The sequence below is a fragment of the Bos grunniens genome, chromosome 29 (assembly GCF_055505025.1).
Source record: "Bos grunniens cultivar Pamir isolate PY7600 chromosome 29, Bosgru_T2T1.0, whole genome shotgun sequence".
Classification (NCBI taxonomy): domain Eukaryota; kingdom Metazoa; phylum Chordata; class Mammalia; order Artiodactyla; family Bovidae; genus Bos; species Bos grunniens.
In genome coordinates this window covers 33640898-33657456 of record NC_141193.1, presented here as the reverse complement: position 1 = coordinate 33657456, position 16559 = coordinate 33640898, and the positions used below count along the sequence as shown (strand labels likewise).

Here is a 16559-nt window from a genome sequence, read left to right as displayed (position 1 = left end):
TTTTTGGCACATGTCCCAACTTCTTCTTACATTATTTCTTGCCTAGTTTTGAGACTAGTCATTTCACTAAAGTCTTTTCAGTTCCTGTTACTGCATTATGCAAATAGTTTATTTCAGTAGCAGTGGAATGATGAGAAGTGCTAAAAAAAGATCGACAGTACTAAGTGTTGACAGAGGTGTATCATATCTGGAACATTTACATATGACTGGTGAAAGTGTAAATTAGTTAAATTAGTACAACCACTTTGGAATAGTATTTGGCAGTATCTTCTTAAGCTGAACATATACGTTTTCTGTGACCCAGCAGTTTCACTTCCAACTATGTATTCAACAGATGTGTGAAAAAGTATATCAAAAACCACATTAAGAATAATTATAGTAACATTATATTTATAATAATGCAAAACTGGAAATAGCCCAAATATCTATCAACAGTAGAAAAGATAAATGGATTATGGTGTATACACAAATGGAATACTTATAGTAATGAGAGTGAATCAACCATTGCTCGATGCCATACTGTGGATGATTCTCACCAGCATAATAGTAAGCAAAGGAAGCGTAGCACTAGTTGATTTTACAAATTATAAAACTAGGCAGAATTTTGTGTTAGAAGTCAAGATAATGGTTACTTTAGTTTTTTAATACTGCATTAGTTTATCTCAATATTATAATTGATTTACAGTATTATATTAGTTTCAGGTATACAACACAGTGATTCAGTATTTTTATAGTTGGTTGTTGCTGTTCAGTCACTAAGTCATGTCTGACTATTTGTGACCCCATGTGAACTGCCTCATGCCAGGCTTCCTTGTCCTTCACCATCTTCTAGAGTTTGCTCAAACTCATGTCCATTGAGTCAGTGATGCCATCCAACCATCTCTTCCTATGTCATACCCTTCTCCTGCCCTCAGTCTTTCCCAGCATGAGGGTCTTTCCTAATGAGTCAGCTCTTTACATCAGGTGGCCAAAGTATTGGAGCTTCAGCTTCAGCATCAGTCCTTCCAATGAATATTCGGGACTGATTTCCTTTGGGATGGACTGGTTGGATCTCCTTGCAGTCCAAGGGGCTCTCAACAGTCTTCTCTAGCACCAGAGTTCAAAAGCATCAATTCTTTGGCACTCAGCTTTCTTTATAGTCCAACTCTCACATCCATACATGACTACTGGAAAAACCATAGCTTTGACTATAGGGACCTTTTTTGGCAAAGTGATGTCTCTGCTTCTTAATATGCTGTCTAGGTTTGTCATTGGAGAAGGCACTGGCACCCCACTCCAGTACTCTTGCCTGGAAAATCCCATGGATGGAGGAGCCTGGTGGGCTGCAGTCCATGGGGTCTCTGAGGGTTGGACACGACTGAGCGACTTCACTTTCACTTTTCACTTTTCACTTTCATGCATTGGAGAAGGATATGGCAACCCACTCTGGTGTTCTTGCCTGGAGAATCCCAGGGACGGGGCATCCTGGTGGGCTGCCGTCTCTGGGCTCGCACAGAGTCGGACATGACTGAAGCGACTCAGCAGCAGCAGCAGCAGCAGGTTTGTCATAGCTTTTCTTCCAGGGAGCAAGCATCTTCTAATTTCATGGCTGCAGTTACTGTCAACACTGGTTTTGGAGCCCAAGAAAATAAAATCTGTTACCTTTTTCACTTTCCCCCCTTCTGTTTGCCATAAAGTGATGGATGCCATGATCTTAGTTTTTTGAAAGGTGAGTTTTAAGCCAGCTTTTTCACTGTCCTTTTTCACCCTCATCAAGAAGCTCTTTAGTTCCTCTTCACTTTCTGCCATTAGAGTGATATCATCTGCATATCTGAGTTTGTTAATATTTCTCCTGGCTATCTTGATTCCAGCTTGTGAGTCATCTAGCTTGGCATTTTGCATGATGTACTCTGCATATAAGTTCAATAAGCAAGGTGATAGTATACAGCCTTGATGTATTCCTTTCCCGATTTTAAACCAATCCATTGTTCCATGTCCAGTCATAACTGTTGCTTCTTGTCCTGCATACAGGTTTCTCAGGAGACAGGTAAGGTGATCTGGTATTCCTATCTCTTTAAGAATTTTCCATAGTTTGTTGTGATCCACACAAAGGCTTTAGTGTAGTCAATGAACCAGAAGTAGATTTTTTTTTTAATTCCCTTGCTTTTTCTGTCATCCGAATGATATTGGCAACTTGGTCTCTAATTTTTGTGCCTTTCCTAAACCCAGCTTGAACATCTGAAAGTTCTTGGTTCACATACTTTTGAAGCCTAGCTTGAAGGATTTTGGACATTACCTTGCCTAGCATGTGAAATGAGTGCAGTTGTATGATAGTTTGAGCATTCTTTAGCATTGCCTTTCTTTGGGATTGCAGATTGACGTTTTCCAGTCCTGTGGCCACTGCTGAGTTTTCCAAATTTGCTGGCATATTGAGTGCAACACTTTTACAGAATCATCTTTTAGAATTTGAAATAACTCAGCTGGAATTCCATCACCTCCACTAGCTTTGTTGGTAGTGATGCTTCCAAAGGCCCACTTGACTTCACACTCCAGGGTGTCTGGCTCTAGATGTGTGACCACACAATAGTAGTTATGGAGGTCATTAAGACCTTTTTTGTGAAGTTCTTCTGTGTATTTTTGCCACCTCTTCTTAATCTCTTCTGCTTCTGTTGTGTGTGTTTGTGCTAAGTTGCTTCAGTTGGGTCCAACTATTTGCAACCCCATGGACTGTAACCCACCAGGCTCCTCTGTCCATGGGATTTCCTAGGCAAGATTGCCATGCCCTCCTCCAGGGGATCTTCCCCACCCAGGGATTGAACCAGCATCTCTTATGTCTCCTGCATTGACAGGCAGGTTCTTTACCAGTAGCCCCACCTGGGAAGTCCCTTTCTTTTGTTAGTTATCCTTATATTAGCTATGGCTTCCCTGGTATCTCACCTGGTAATGAATTCACCTGCAATGCAGGAGACCCAGTTTGATTCCTGGGTCAGGAAGATCCACTGGAGAAGGGAACGGCTACCCACTGCAATATCCTGGCCTGGAGAATTCCATGGACTGTATAATACATGGGGTCACAAAAAGTTAGACACGACTGAGCAACTTTCACTTTGTCTTTGTAGCTTATTCATTTTTTACGTAGCAGTTCATACTTCTTAATCCCATACTCCTATTTTGCTTCTCCTTTTCTTCCCATTGATTCCCACTAATTTGCTCTCTATCTGAAGTCTGTTTCTGTTTTGTTATATTTGTTTTTTTTTTTTTAAAGATTTCATTATAAGCAATAATATCCAATATTTGTCTTTCTCTGTGTGACTTATTTCACTAAGCATAATACCCTCAAAGATCATCCATGTTGTTGTTGCAAATGGCAAAATTTTGTTCTTTCTTACAGTTGAGTAATATCCCATTGTGTGTATATGTGTTTGTGTGTATTCATTGTGTGTGTATATATGTATGCACACAAACACATGCACTGGGTCTTCTTTTTCCATTTTTCTGTTGATGGACACTTGGAATTGCTTCCATATCTTGGCTCTTATAACTAATGCTGCTGTGAACATTGGATGCATGTGTCTTTTCCAAGATGTGTTTTTGTTTTCTTCAGCTATTTACACAGGAATGGAATCACTGGATCATACGGTAGTTCTATTTTTAATTTTTTGAAAAATACTGTTTTCCATAGTGGGTGCGCCAATTTTCATTCCCACCAATAGTGTACAAGGGTTCCTGTTAATCCACATCCTCGATAACATTTGTTATTTGTATTCTTTTTGATGATCGCCATTCTGAGAAATGTGAGGTGATATTTCATGATGGTTTTGATTTGCTTGCCTCTGATAGTTAGCTATGTTGAGCATCTTTTCATGTGCCTATTGACCATTTGTAGGTCTTTGGAAAAACGTCTCTTCAGGTCTTCTGCTCAGTTTGTATCAGGCTGTTTGGGTTTTTTGTTTGTTTGTTTTTGATATTGAGGTATATAAACTGTTTACTATTCACAAATGTTTTCTCCCATTTACTTGGTTGTTTTTTTGTTTTGTCAGTGGTTTCCCTTGCTGTGCAAAGGCTCTTAAGTTTAGTTAGGTCCTATTTGTTTATTGTTGCTTTTGTTTCCTTTGCCTTGGGAGAGAGAGATCCAACAACAACAACAACAAAAGCTGTGATTTATGTCAAAGAGTGTTCCGCCTGTATTTTCTTCTGGGAGTTTTATAGTTTCTGGTCTTATGTTTACGTTTTTAATCCATTTTGAGTTTACTTTTGTATATGGTATGAGAAAATGTTCTGATTTCATCCTTTTACATGTAGCTGTACAGTTTCCCCAGCACCACTTATTGAAGAGGCTGCCCTTTCCCCACTGTATATTCTTTCTTCCTTTGTTGTAGGTTAATTGACCGTAAGTCTGTGCGTTTATTTCTTGCCTCTCCCTTCTGTTCCCTTGATCTCTGTGACTGTTTTTGTGCCGTTAATATACTGTTTTGATCATGGAAGCTTTGTAGTGTAGTCTAAAGGCAGGGAGCATGATTCCTCCAACTTTGTTCTTTTTTCTCAAGATTGCTTTGGTGATGGTGGCTGTTTTTGATGGTGGTAGAGTAGTTACTGGGATGGGACATGAGCGTTTTTCATGTTTACTTCTTTATCTAGATGCTTATTTGTGTGTGTTTTGTGAAAATTTATTGAACTGTACATTTAATATTTTTGCATATTTCTGTATGAATATTAAAATTTAAAAATTTTTGTTCTGTTTTTAGATTTGATAGTAAATAAAATGCAGTTTAAGGGGTCACATTTAAAGTAACCTATTCTTTCCAAGGCCAGGTGCTTGCTGTTGGGAGTATGATGTTGAATAACTGGGAGTCTTTAGAACTCATGATTCTTTTTGGAAGACATATGCTCGAAAAACATGAAGGGAATTCACTGGGAGTCCAGTGGTTAGGATTCGGCATTTTCACTGCTGGAGCCTGGGTTTGATCTTTGGTGGAGGAACTAAGATCCCACAGACTACACAGCATGACCAAAACAAACAACCCCCACTCACCCCCACCCCCAGAGATAAAAAAAGAAAACATGAGACCTGACTAGTGAGAATGTATTGTTTGAAGTCATTCCTAAAGTTGATGCAGTGCTTTTGTTTCTGCTTTTTGTTTATTTTTAAGATATCTTAATCATGTCCTTTTGTTCTCTCTTTTCATAGCACCTGACAGATACCTCTCATGGTGTAAGAAATAAGTGTCTGCAGTTACTTGGCAATCTTGGTTCTTTGGAGAAAAATGTCACAAAAGATGCAGAAGGCCTAGCTGTCAGAGATGTTCAGAAGATTATAGGGGATTACTTTAATGATCAGGACCCACGTGTCAGAACAGCAGCTATAAAAGCCATGGTAAACATGATGATGGAAACTAAATGGAGTCCGTTTTTTTTTATTTGTACTTTTCTTTTTTCATTTTTTTTTTTTAAGTTAATGGCTAATGCCACCTTGGATAGATACATTCTGAATCCCCCCAGGATACACTTTATCCACACTTTCAGGAAGGTGTTGGTGGCATTACAGAACTCAAAGACACACATTCCTTTATAACAGTTGCTTATCTTGTAGGCTTCTCTGGTAGCTTTTACCTGCATTTCTGAAACCTGGAAGGTAGAGCTTGTATCCCAGGTCCATGGGAGGGATGTTACTTGGTACTGTGGTACAATAGGTACATGTTGTACCCTTGTATTTCAGGAGTATAGGTGAAAGTTATGGGGAGGAGTGCTCCTTAGGGAGAGATGGTGTCAACCATTTCTTCCTCAGCCTCCTTATCATTATTTCATATTTTTCCTGGTATCCCCTTGGGACAGCCCATGGGTTAGATTTAGTAAGCATTTGAGTGTTTCTATAGAAAAGCCCAGGTTTCAGATTTCTTATTTATATAGCACTGACTTTGGCCAAAGGGAACCATGTAAATGGGATGTGATGGGGAAAAATATGTGAGATTGAGGGGAGACTTTGGAAATATTGACTCCCCCCTCCCCAGTACTTAAACTGTATCTTTATTGTCTAGTTGCAGCTGCATGAAAGAGGACTGAAGTTACACCAAACAATTTACAATCAGGTACCTTAAATGCTTGCTGTCTGAAAGGAGGGAGGTGAAGGTATGGTGAAATTGAGAGGGGTCACAGTGGTTGTCAGAATTTGAAAACATAGAGCTTCATCTGGCTAACAGTGGCAGTATTAATTGTCATGGTGTATCCGCAACATACATTCTAAGAAGAGAATGGGGGATGTGTAATGAATAGCACTAGTACGTGTGAGGAGGACATTTAGGAGGACTTCGGTAGCTGAGTATGAATCCCAGAGTATACAAAACAGAGTTCAGAGTAAGAACTTCAAACCTGAAGTCAATTCTGGGCACCACGCTTGAGAAACTGGAGTGTTTCTGGAGGAGGATGACCACGACCATGGGATCAGATGAAAAGATATCACATGATTATTGTAGCATTGATAAGGAAAAGCACAATAAAGTTACAGTATCATTAGGACAAGCTGATTGAGTGCCTAACTAAAAGGCCTTACAGTTACTCTTGTAGAATAATTGGATGTATCCAGAGAAAAGAAGTCTAAATCCAGGCTCAGAGTCCAGTTTTTGTTAGCCTATCGAGTGGTTTTAAGCCTTTAGCAGTAGCTGATAATAAACCCAGCCACTATGACTGCTGTGTAAACCAAATATGTTCTTTTACAAATGAAGTAGAATGAATTCAGAATGGTTATGATGGTGTGACCTATAGGAAAACTGTGTGGGAAGCCAAATAATTAAAGGAAACTTGTAAAGATACAGAGGAAGAAGAGTCAGATGATTCAGGTGTTTAGTGACCTAAGACTGTGTTGGTTAATTAGGCAAGCGATGCTGTGGGCCTCGAGAGAGTGAGGGTGGAATGCTGGGGGAGGTTCTGAGATGTGAGGCAGCAGTAGTTACCATACTGAGTTCCCTTTGGATTATGTTGACTTTGAGAGGTTGATGGGATACTCATGAGGAGGATTTCAGGTCTGGAACTCAGGAAAGATCAGAGCTGGAGGTGGATATTTGGAGTCATCAGTATCCAGGGAGAGGAAGAAAATCAGAAGAAATGAAGGATGGAGCCAGGGGCAAGGCCAGACATTTAAGAAAGGAGCCCTAGAATGGAACTGAGGAGCAGCTTGATGGGGGAGGAGGAAAAGCATATTCCGGAAGAGGCAGTAGGGCATTCTCGTAGTCAGCAGTGTTAAAATGCTTGTGAAAGGGTATTTAGGATAGGGCTGAAATCTGGTCATTGGACTAAGCAACAAAGTGGCCATTAGTGAGTTTTTAAAGAGAGCAGTTTTAGTAGAGTGGTGGGATTGGGGAGCGCCAGATCAGGGTCTGTTGAGGTGAGCCAGTTTAATGTGATTATTGACTATGAGTGAAGACACTTGACTGATGGGAAAGTGGGGTGGAAGCTGGCAGAAGGGAGCATAGGATTAAGGGTTTTTTGTTGTTGTTGTTGTATTTTAAAGATAGTTGCTAAGTATATTTATATGTTGGAGAGAGAGCTAGTGTTTTGGGAGAGCTAGTATTATGGTGGTCTTCCCTGGTGACTCAGTGGTAAAGAATCTGCCTGCCAATGTAGGAGACTTGGGTTATATTCCTGGGTCAGGAAGATCCCCTGGAGAAGGAAATGGTAACCCACTCCAGTATTCTTGCCTAGGAAACCCAATGGACAGAGGAGCCTGATGGACTATAGGCCATGGGGTCACAAAAGAGTCAGATGCAACTTAGCAACTAAACAGCAATGACAGCAAGTGTTATGATGAAGGAGGCAAAGGGGAGTAAATGATAGAGTAAGTTCCTTGAGGCAGAAAATCAGATTCATGAGCTGATTCATCAACAGATGTTATTGAGAACCTAATGCTGGCTGTGTAATGCCAAGCATGTTAGATGGGACCTGTGCCCTTCCCGTTCTTGTAGATAAGACGGCAGTTAATAAATAAGCAAGCACAGTTATAGCATATGAGTATTGCTGTGAGGTAAAGCAATAGGATGCTATCTTAGAGAATCACAAGGAAGATCTTTTTGGAGGATGGTAAGGGATGGTCATGTGAGGAAGTGATGGGATTCATAGCAAAAATAGGATTAGGAACTAGAGCTCAGCTATTGAGAAAACAAGATGTGGGAGAATACAGGAATAAATGAGCTTATAACTGGTATGGAGTAGCTGAGTGGGTTTGTGCATGATAACCTTGATTTTTCTAAGATATACCGATTGCCTGATGGCTAGTAGTGGGATAGAAGTCCTGAGGGGAAGGTTAAGAAAAGCTGCCTTGGGAAATGGAAGTTGAAAGCCAGAGTGTAAGAGATTTCAGAGTACAGCTAATAAGGTTTGATATCATGAGTTACCCATCCCCTAGAGAGTGTGGTCTTTGCCAGTGTTCTTCTGCCCTTAGGAAGTCTTAGGTTCGTGGAGCAGCTGTAGCACAAGTCTTGAGGGGATCCTGTGTGATGATGCAGGCAGTGCTGTCAGGAGACCGAAGTAGGAAAGAGTACAGAGCAAAGAGAAGGCGATTTATTTGGAGAGAAAAGATGGAATTAAAGCAGTGGTTTTCAACCAAGGTAATTTTGCCCCCCAGGGAGTATTTGGTGATGTGTGGAGGTATTTTTTATTCTAATAATTTTATTTATTTATTTTTGGCTGTGCTGGGCCTTCGTTTCTGCGTGGAATTTTCTCTAGTTGCAGTGAGCAGGTGCTACTTGCTAATTGCGGTGCACGGACTCCTCATTGCAGTGGCTTCTCTTGTTGCAGAGCATGGGCTCTAGGGCCTGTGGGCTTCAGTATTTGCGGCTCCTGGACTCCACAGCGCAGGCTCAATAGTTGTGGTGCACTGGACTTCATGGCTCCGTGGCACGTAGGATCTTACTGGATCAGGGATCAAACCCATATCTCCTGCATTGATTCTTTAGTGTAGAAGTTTTTTTTTTTTTTTTTTAAGGTATTTTTGAGTATTGCAGTTGCTGGGGAGAGGAAGAGGGTGCGGTACTATGACTGTCTAATGGCTAGAGGCCCAGGGATGCTGCTAAATGTATTGCACAGGTCAGCCCCTCACAACAAAGAATTAATCCAATCCAAAATGTCGATAGTAGCAAGGTTGAGAGACCTTGCTTAAAGAGATAGTTAGTTCAAGTGGGATGAAGAGCAGGTATGATGGGTAAGTTATGACCTTGGAAGAACCGATAGAGTAGCATGTTATAGTCAGAGCATGGAATATAAGATTTTAAAGTTTCAAAAGCTGTAGTTCTGGCTGTTGTTGCAGTCTAAGGTGTTGCTATGACTGTGGGTGGAGTAGGGATATTCCATTTCAGACCAAAGTAAAACAGGAAAATTTGGCCTCTTTTTGGCAGTTTAGCCAAAAGCTGCCAAATTGTACATTTAATTTGGCATTAAAATTGTACATTTATTTAGAGTGCTTGAGTTTTCAGATGGACTGTCAGTCAGAAATTTGTGCTCTGAATTTACACGTAGGGGAAAAACTCATCTTTGGTGTTTGAGCCTGTAAGGGTAGCACTGTGGGGTTGGACCAAGCTTTGCTAGGATTGATGCTATTCTAGTTGGCTTTTGGGCTGTCAGTCTGTGGTTCTCCTTTCAGACATGGGGTGGGAGGGTACACAAAACAATTTTTTACTGTGCAAAGGTTGAAGAAGTTAAACCATATGTACATATTTTGATTGGCATCCTGGTCCAGCCACTTTATCTTCATTTTGAAAGTGGTTTGAACGTCACCTGGGAGGACATGGAACTAACAGACTTCTGGAATCCTTGTTTGCAGGCTTGTAAGCTGCTCTCTGATGACTATGAACAAGTGCGCAGTGCTGCAGTCCAGCTCATCTGGGTTGTCAGTCAACTCTATCCTGAAAGGTCAGTGTGGGTGTCAGCCAGCTTTTGTTCATTGCTAAGCCATTTTCTTTCCTCCCACTATGTAAAAAGCCCACCTCCAGAAAAGGAATGTTGGAAGGCAGCGTGGAATAGGAAAAAAGCATGGATCCTGAAAATGAGGATGCCTGGGCCTTGCCTTTCAGCTCTGCCTTGAACTTTCTGTGTATGTTAGGAAAGATACTTCACCTCTCTGGGTCCCAGCTTCCTCAACTATAGATGAAGAGATGGATGGCTGTTCTCAAATGCTATCTCCTCCACCTCTGCCCACCCCTTAAAAAAGTCTTTAAAATGCTTTGGAGCCCATTTTAGTTAATACAAAAGTCAGCTAAAGATACCAGGTAAGTTTGGGAATAATGATCCTTTATGTACTGTTGCCCTGGTTAAAAATATTTTCATAGGGAATTCCCTGGTTGTCCAGTGGTTAGGACTTGGCCCTTTCACTGCTGGGACCTGGGTTCAATCTCTGATCGAGGGAATTAGAATCCCATAAGCTGTGCAGTTTGGTTAAAAAAAACCTTTTTTTCCACAATAATTAAATAATTTATTCTCATAGTGATTCTTTGAGGTGGAGAAATAGGTATTATTTATTCTGTTTCATAGAAGAACTCCTTTTATAGGAAAAAGCAGTGTTTTTTTCTTCCTCATTAAACGCATTGAAATTGGAAAAGCAGAATGAGTTAATAAAGCTATAGACCCCTCACCCCCCCAAAAAAGACTACTATCTGGAAATTGTCTTTTCATTTAGGACCAGATATGTAAGTATGTTTTATACTGGTTTAAACTTAAAGATATAAAATGTGGTAGCTGTTTTTGGTATCTCATAAATCTTTGAATTTTTGCTGTGAAATACTTTTTATCTAAGACAAAAATTTGCAGTGCAAATAAAAATAAAGAAATCCTAGAGAGATTTGTTTACTCTGAAATGTATTTCGTCATTCTAGGATTTGAATTATTCAGTTATTTCTATTTGCGTGTCAGTTGTCACTGGTCATTCTCAGTTTTTTGAACCTGTAATTTTAGGTTCATGTTTTGTCACTTTTGGTTTCTTTTAATATAGCATTGTCCCAATCCCTTCTTCTAATGAAGAAATTCGCTTAGTTGATGATGCGTTTGGAAAAATTTGTCACATGGTCAGTGATGGCTCCTGGATGGTTCGAGTTCAAGCTGCAAAGCTATTGGTAAGTTGCGTCTTCTTTAATGAACATATTACCTGTTACACTTGTACAGACATTTTGAGAAGCTAGATAGGGACAAGTGGAATACACTTTTATAAAGCTTCATGTTTCTTAAAATAGAAAGAAAAGGCTCATTTTCCCATAGTCTTTTAGAACTAGAAAGAATTTTAAAGATAATCCTATTTAATCTCTTTAGCATATTAGACAGCCAAAGCCTAGAGGAAAAGGAACATAATAGTAAAAATAACTGCTACTGTTTCTAAGCACCTGGTATGGCCTACATGCTTTGCCATAAGGCCACTTAGATTATCTCATTTATTCTTACTATTCTTATCTCATTTTTCTCTGAGAGCCTAAGTAAATATTTGACTTAGACAGATAGGAAGTTCTAGGAGATTCAGATGCTAATCTGACTTTTAGCCTCGCTCTTTCCTACTGTTGTGCCTTTGGGGATCCTGGTACATTTATAAAAAATTTTTTTTAACTTTTCAGAGATAGAACTGTTTTACAGAAGGAGTGTTGGTGTAATACTGAGGTTTATTTTATACCTGTGTTGTCTTGGACATGTCACTTAGTCTTAGCCTCAGTTTCTTCATCTGTATCTGTCAAGTGGCTTATAATATTTCTCAGGTTTACCCCACAGGGCTGTCATGATACTCAAATGAGATCCTTTCTGTGAAAATGTGTATAAATTGTAAAATACTGCCCTATGCAAGGTAGTGGGGTGGTTATAATATATAAACATATATATAACCATCTATAAAAATTTATATTAGTGTCACAGCAAGAAAGCCTAAAATTCTTTTTGCTCACTTCTCTTTTGAGGGCCTCCAACTCTGCCAGTCTTAGTAAGATTGTTGGCTAAAAAGTTTGGGCCTGACTGTACTGGACACAATATAGTGATAGCCCTTGTCCTTTGATCAGTATTTTGGGGGTAACTGCTAAGACGTTTGTGAAGCATTTTTGTGGAAAAATAAAGAATTTGGATGATTTCATTTTTTCCTGCTTATATATTGTGTTGCTTGTCCATAATAAAGAAGCCAGCTTTTAGTGATTTTATTTTTGAATTCACATTTTAAAGCATTGTTTTGATTTGTGGATATTTTAACATTCAGAACTATTCAGTCATTCATCAGATTCTTTCATTCAACATGTACTGAGCATCTGCAGTGTGTTATAGTGTGTGTGAGGGGATGTTTAAGAGGAATAATTCAATGATATATTGTCATCTGAGTAGGCAGGTTAGAAAAGTAATCCTTAAAACAGAGTCATTCAAATTTTTGGTGTTGTGTATATAAAGCTATATGAATAATGAATTGCAGTGGTGAGCAGAAAAGGTTTTCACTTAGACTCTAGTTTGAGTCAAGTGCTTTATGTTATTTCAGTAATTTCAAATCCAAACAACTCTAAATTACGTAATTATGTTTATACTTCAAAAGTAATTATTAGTCTAATTTTGCTAATAATAATAATTGTTACCGTTTATTGAGTTCCTAGCCTACTAAGCTTTTAGTCACAAAAGCATATTCATATACACATGCATATACACCCACTTCCTTATACACAAGCACACGTGAATAGATGCCTACATACTTACACTCATATATATTCACTTTTTGCAAATAATTTTTAGTTCTTTTAAACTCTTTGAGGTAGATATTATATTATTCATTTTATAAATAATAAATCTAAAGGGTTTAGGAAAGTATAATTTTTCCAAGGCCACATAGGTAGTAATGATACTTGATGCTCTAAAGCCCATGTAGAATTCCTTCCTAGTGGGGGTCCAGTTATGTATTGGAAGCTGTGGTTGTACAGCTTAGGTCCTGCTGGTTTACTAGTTCCTCTGTACAAGCTAAGAGGTAAACTCCGCTGCTCCAACTCTTGAGTAGACAAACCCATAATCAGTAAACTGTATTTAGTCTTCAGACTACATGTTCATTAATTCAACAAACTGAGCATAATGTGTGTCTTCAAAAGAGTGGATGGTCAGGTCGATTGACATAGGCAGTCAATCAGTTATAATATTGGTACTTCTAGGAAAGAGCATCTAACACATGTGCAGAAAGCTTCTTGGAGGAGGTAATTTCTTAGCTGACTTTGAAAGGTGAGTATGGGTTAGCTAGGTAAAGAAGTAGGGAAGGAGAAAATGTGAGCAGAAATATAGGAGTACACTATCATGCATACTAACATCATACTCAACTATAATATCATACTAAACTACAATATCATGTTAAACCACAGCAGTTTGGTATGTTTTGGTAAGAGGGAGTGTTCAGCTTGGGTGATGTGTGACAAGAGTAAGCTCTAGAGGAAAGCAGAAGCCAGGCTTTCAAGAACATAAATGAAATGATAAGGCTTTAGACTTAAGTCCATGTACAAAAAGCGAATAGAGTCCATTCTGCTTGACTTACAGCAGGATGAAAACTTTCAGATATTTTATAAAATTTCATACCATAATGCGGTTAATCTCTTATCAATTTTCCTCACTAGTATGTGAAATTGTTGAGTGCAGAATTGGTGTCTTTTTGTATTTGTATTCTTCTTCCTGGTAACTCTAGGCATATAAAGAAATGGTTGCTAAATATGTATTTGTTTAAGGAATGAATGGACAAATGAATGAATAGAATGCAATGAAAAGCAAAGTAGTAGTTAAGGCAAAGGATTCTGGAGCCTGGGTTTATAGCCCAGCTCTATAATTTACGCTCTTTGTCACCTTGAATGAATTGCTTCATCTTTTTGTGCTTTCTTTCCCCCTTATATAAGTTGTGACTAATAATAGTATTTACTTTGTAGAGTTGTAGTGAGTATTACATGAGTTAATATGTGTATAAAGCACTTAGAGCAATGCATGACACCTAGTAGCTCTATATAGGTGCTGCTGCTGCTAATGGTTTTATTATTTTCCTGATGATTCAAAACCCATAGGGATGTTTACTATCAAGAATAATGTTATCTTTATGCTCTTAAGTTGGCAGCAAACTCAATTTTAAGATAATATTTAGGTCTTAATAGTTGTTTAATTTGCTCTGGATTCTTCTTTTTTATAGGGCTCTATGGAGCAAGTCAGTTCTCATTTCTTGGAACAGACGCTTGACAAGAAGCTGATGTCAGATCTGAGGGTAACTTGAATTCTTTGTTGTTTAAACTGGGTTTCTGAAACCAAAATCAGTGGAACTGTATGTCAGGTTGTGTTGATTCAATTTTACAGCCCATGAATTTGTTAATGTAGGGTGACTAGATTACATTTTAATTTAAAATCTTAGTGCTGGGTGCTAAGTTGCTTCAGTTGTGACCAACTCTGTGCAATCCTGTAGACTGTAGCCTGCCAGGCTCCTCTGTCCTTGGGATTCTCCAGGCAAGAACACTGGAGTGGGTTGCTCTGCCCTCCTGCAAATTCTTAGTAACTTGACCCAAATCACAAATAACTTCATTACATTTTAAATTATCTTAATGAGATACTTTTCACAGGTTGTGTTTTATAAAGAAGAGGCAAGATTAACTTTCTCTTTTAGAAACTACAACGGTCTGGTCTTATTTTATTAGATTGTATGACATCTTAGAACTCCTTTCAATAGCAATGCTCTTGGAAGAATTTACATGAGAATTCAGTAGCAGCATCCTGTTACTCTGAACAGTAACAGAATGCCCTTAAACTAACTGATGGTTCTCTGACATAGTTGTCAGGAACAGATATGAGTCTGAAAATATGATAGGCTCATTTATTGTCAGTATCTTAAGTTTTAAATTATAAAAGTGTTAATAAGGAATCAGAATCTTTGACAAGTAGAGGGAAAAGGGAAACAGTTTACCCATATTCCCACTACTCTTAACACATTGTTTTGAGGTATTTGTCTTCAGCTGTTTCTTATGCATGTTTTAAACATGGAATCATTATATACAGATAATTTTGTAGTCTACTTTTTACCTTTACCACTACATGCTGTTTTCATTTTGTTAGGTTTTTACTGATAGTGTAATATCCCATTAAGTAGATGGATCATCATTTTGTAGCCCTTTGTTATACATTTATAGTTTCTCCTAAATTTTTCCACCATTATAAATCATATAGAGAGTGTTATCTCCATGGATTTTTTAGATCTTTTCTTCTTTTGATTTATTCCATAAGATAAATTCTTAGGAATGGTTGAAGAGTTGATATCTTTGCTTCATGAAACATTGCCATATGGCTTTCTTGAAGGGCATTCCCTTCATTTGCGGTCAGTAATTGCTTCAGTGTTCTTTGTGTATACTGGAGTGGAAGTGCAAAGAAGGACATGCTCTGGTGAATGATGAGGGATGGGTAATTCAGGGATTCCTAAGATACATTGCAAACCACACATGGGTCCGAACCACATCCCTGTAGGCTCAGGTGCTATATTTCATCAGTGCCTTTGAGATCATCAGCTGGGAGGGTGTGGTCTCACTCCAGCAAGATTCATAGAACCTGATATCTAAAGCAGATTGCCGGGGACTTCCCTGGTGGTCCAGTGGATAAGAGTCTGAGCTCTCAGTGCCAAGGGCCAGGGTTCAAACCCTGTCAGGAACTGGATTCTACATGCCGCAACAAAAATCGAGCATGGCATGACTAAGATCCAATGCAGGCAAATAAATAAAAATATATATAAAAGACCTGGTGAACCCAAATAAATTAAAAAAATAAAGCACAATGCCAGCTTATTCATTTATGAAGGTAACTGTAACTGTCAAGTAGACTCAATATTTACTTTAGCCAACTAGTATATCTCCCCTTAAGCACCCTGTGTAGGAAGTAAATTTGAGGCTTGCTTGGTGAGCATAATGTTGCTCAAATAAAGCATAGTCCTATGGTTTGAAAAAAATTCTTTTCTAGGGCTAGTGTATTGTCTACCCAGGATGATGCTTAGAGGGATACTGCCATTATTTTAACCTCTCTAGTTCTCCCTTTCCTGTGTTGCCATGGCAAACATAACCACCTCTCTGATGAATAGTCTTATGTTCTCTTTAATAAAGCTGTGGGTGTGTTTCTTCAGTCACTCAGCCATGTTGGACTTCTTTGTGACCCCATAGACTGTAAAACTTCCAGGCTTCTTCTGTCCATGGGATTATCCCAGCAAAAATACAGGAGTGGGTAGCCATTTCCCCCTCCAAGGAATATTCCCAGCCCTAGTATCGAAGCCAAGTCTCCTACGCTCCTGCATTCGCAGGCAGATTCTTTACCAAGTGAGCCACTTGGGAAGCCCCTTAATAAAGTTACTATCTTTGATCAGATTACTATCGGCTATGATAGACCTGAGAGTCTTTGTCTTTGCTTCAAGTTGAATTTGCATATCTCTGCTCTGGTAACTATTGAATGTTTTTTTTTTAATTAACTTTCAGAAAGCAGTTTTTTTTTTTAAGATTTATTTATTTACTTTAAAATTTTTATTTTTTCATTGTGCTGGGTCTTCATTGCTACACAGGCTTTCTCTAGTTGTGGAGAGCAGGGGCTTCTCTTGTTGCGGCACATGT

The 16559-nt window shown here is 38.8% G+C and overlaps 1 protein-coding gene across 3 annotated transcripts in view; it reads left to right on the top strand.

Annotated features, from left to right (window-relative positions):
• INTS4 (integrator complex subunit 4) overlaps nt 1-16559 on the top strand; it is a 108476-nt gene that overhangs the window by 37964 nt on the left and 53953 nt on the right. For all 3 annotated transcript variants that reach the window (XM_086385762.1, XM_086385761.1, XM_086385760.1), the window contains exons 5-9: nt 5168-5353; nt 6015-6065; nt 9788-9876; nt 10952-11072; nt 14120-14191. Coding sequence is in view for 2 of the 3 variants with exons in the window: in XM_086385761.1 (XP_086241887.1) it covers nt 5168-5353; nt 6015-6065; nt 9788-9876; nt 10952-11072; nt 14120-14191 (519 nt within the window). In the remaining variant the exon portion in view is untranslated. The remainder of the gene's footprint in view (nt 1-5167; nt 5354-6014; nt 6066-9787; nt 9877-10951; nt 11073-14119; nt 14192-16559) is intronic.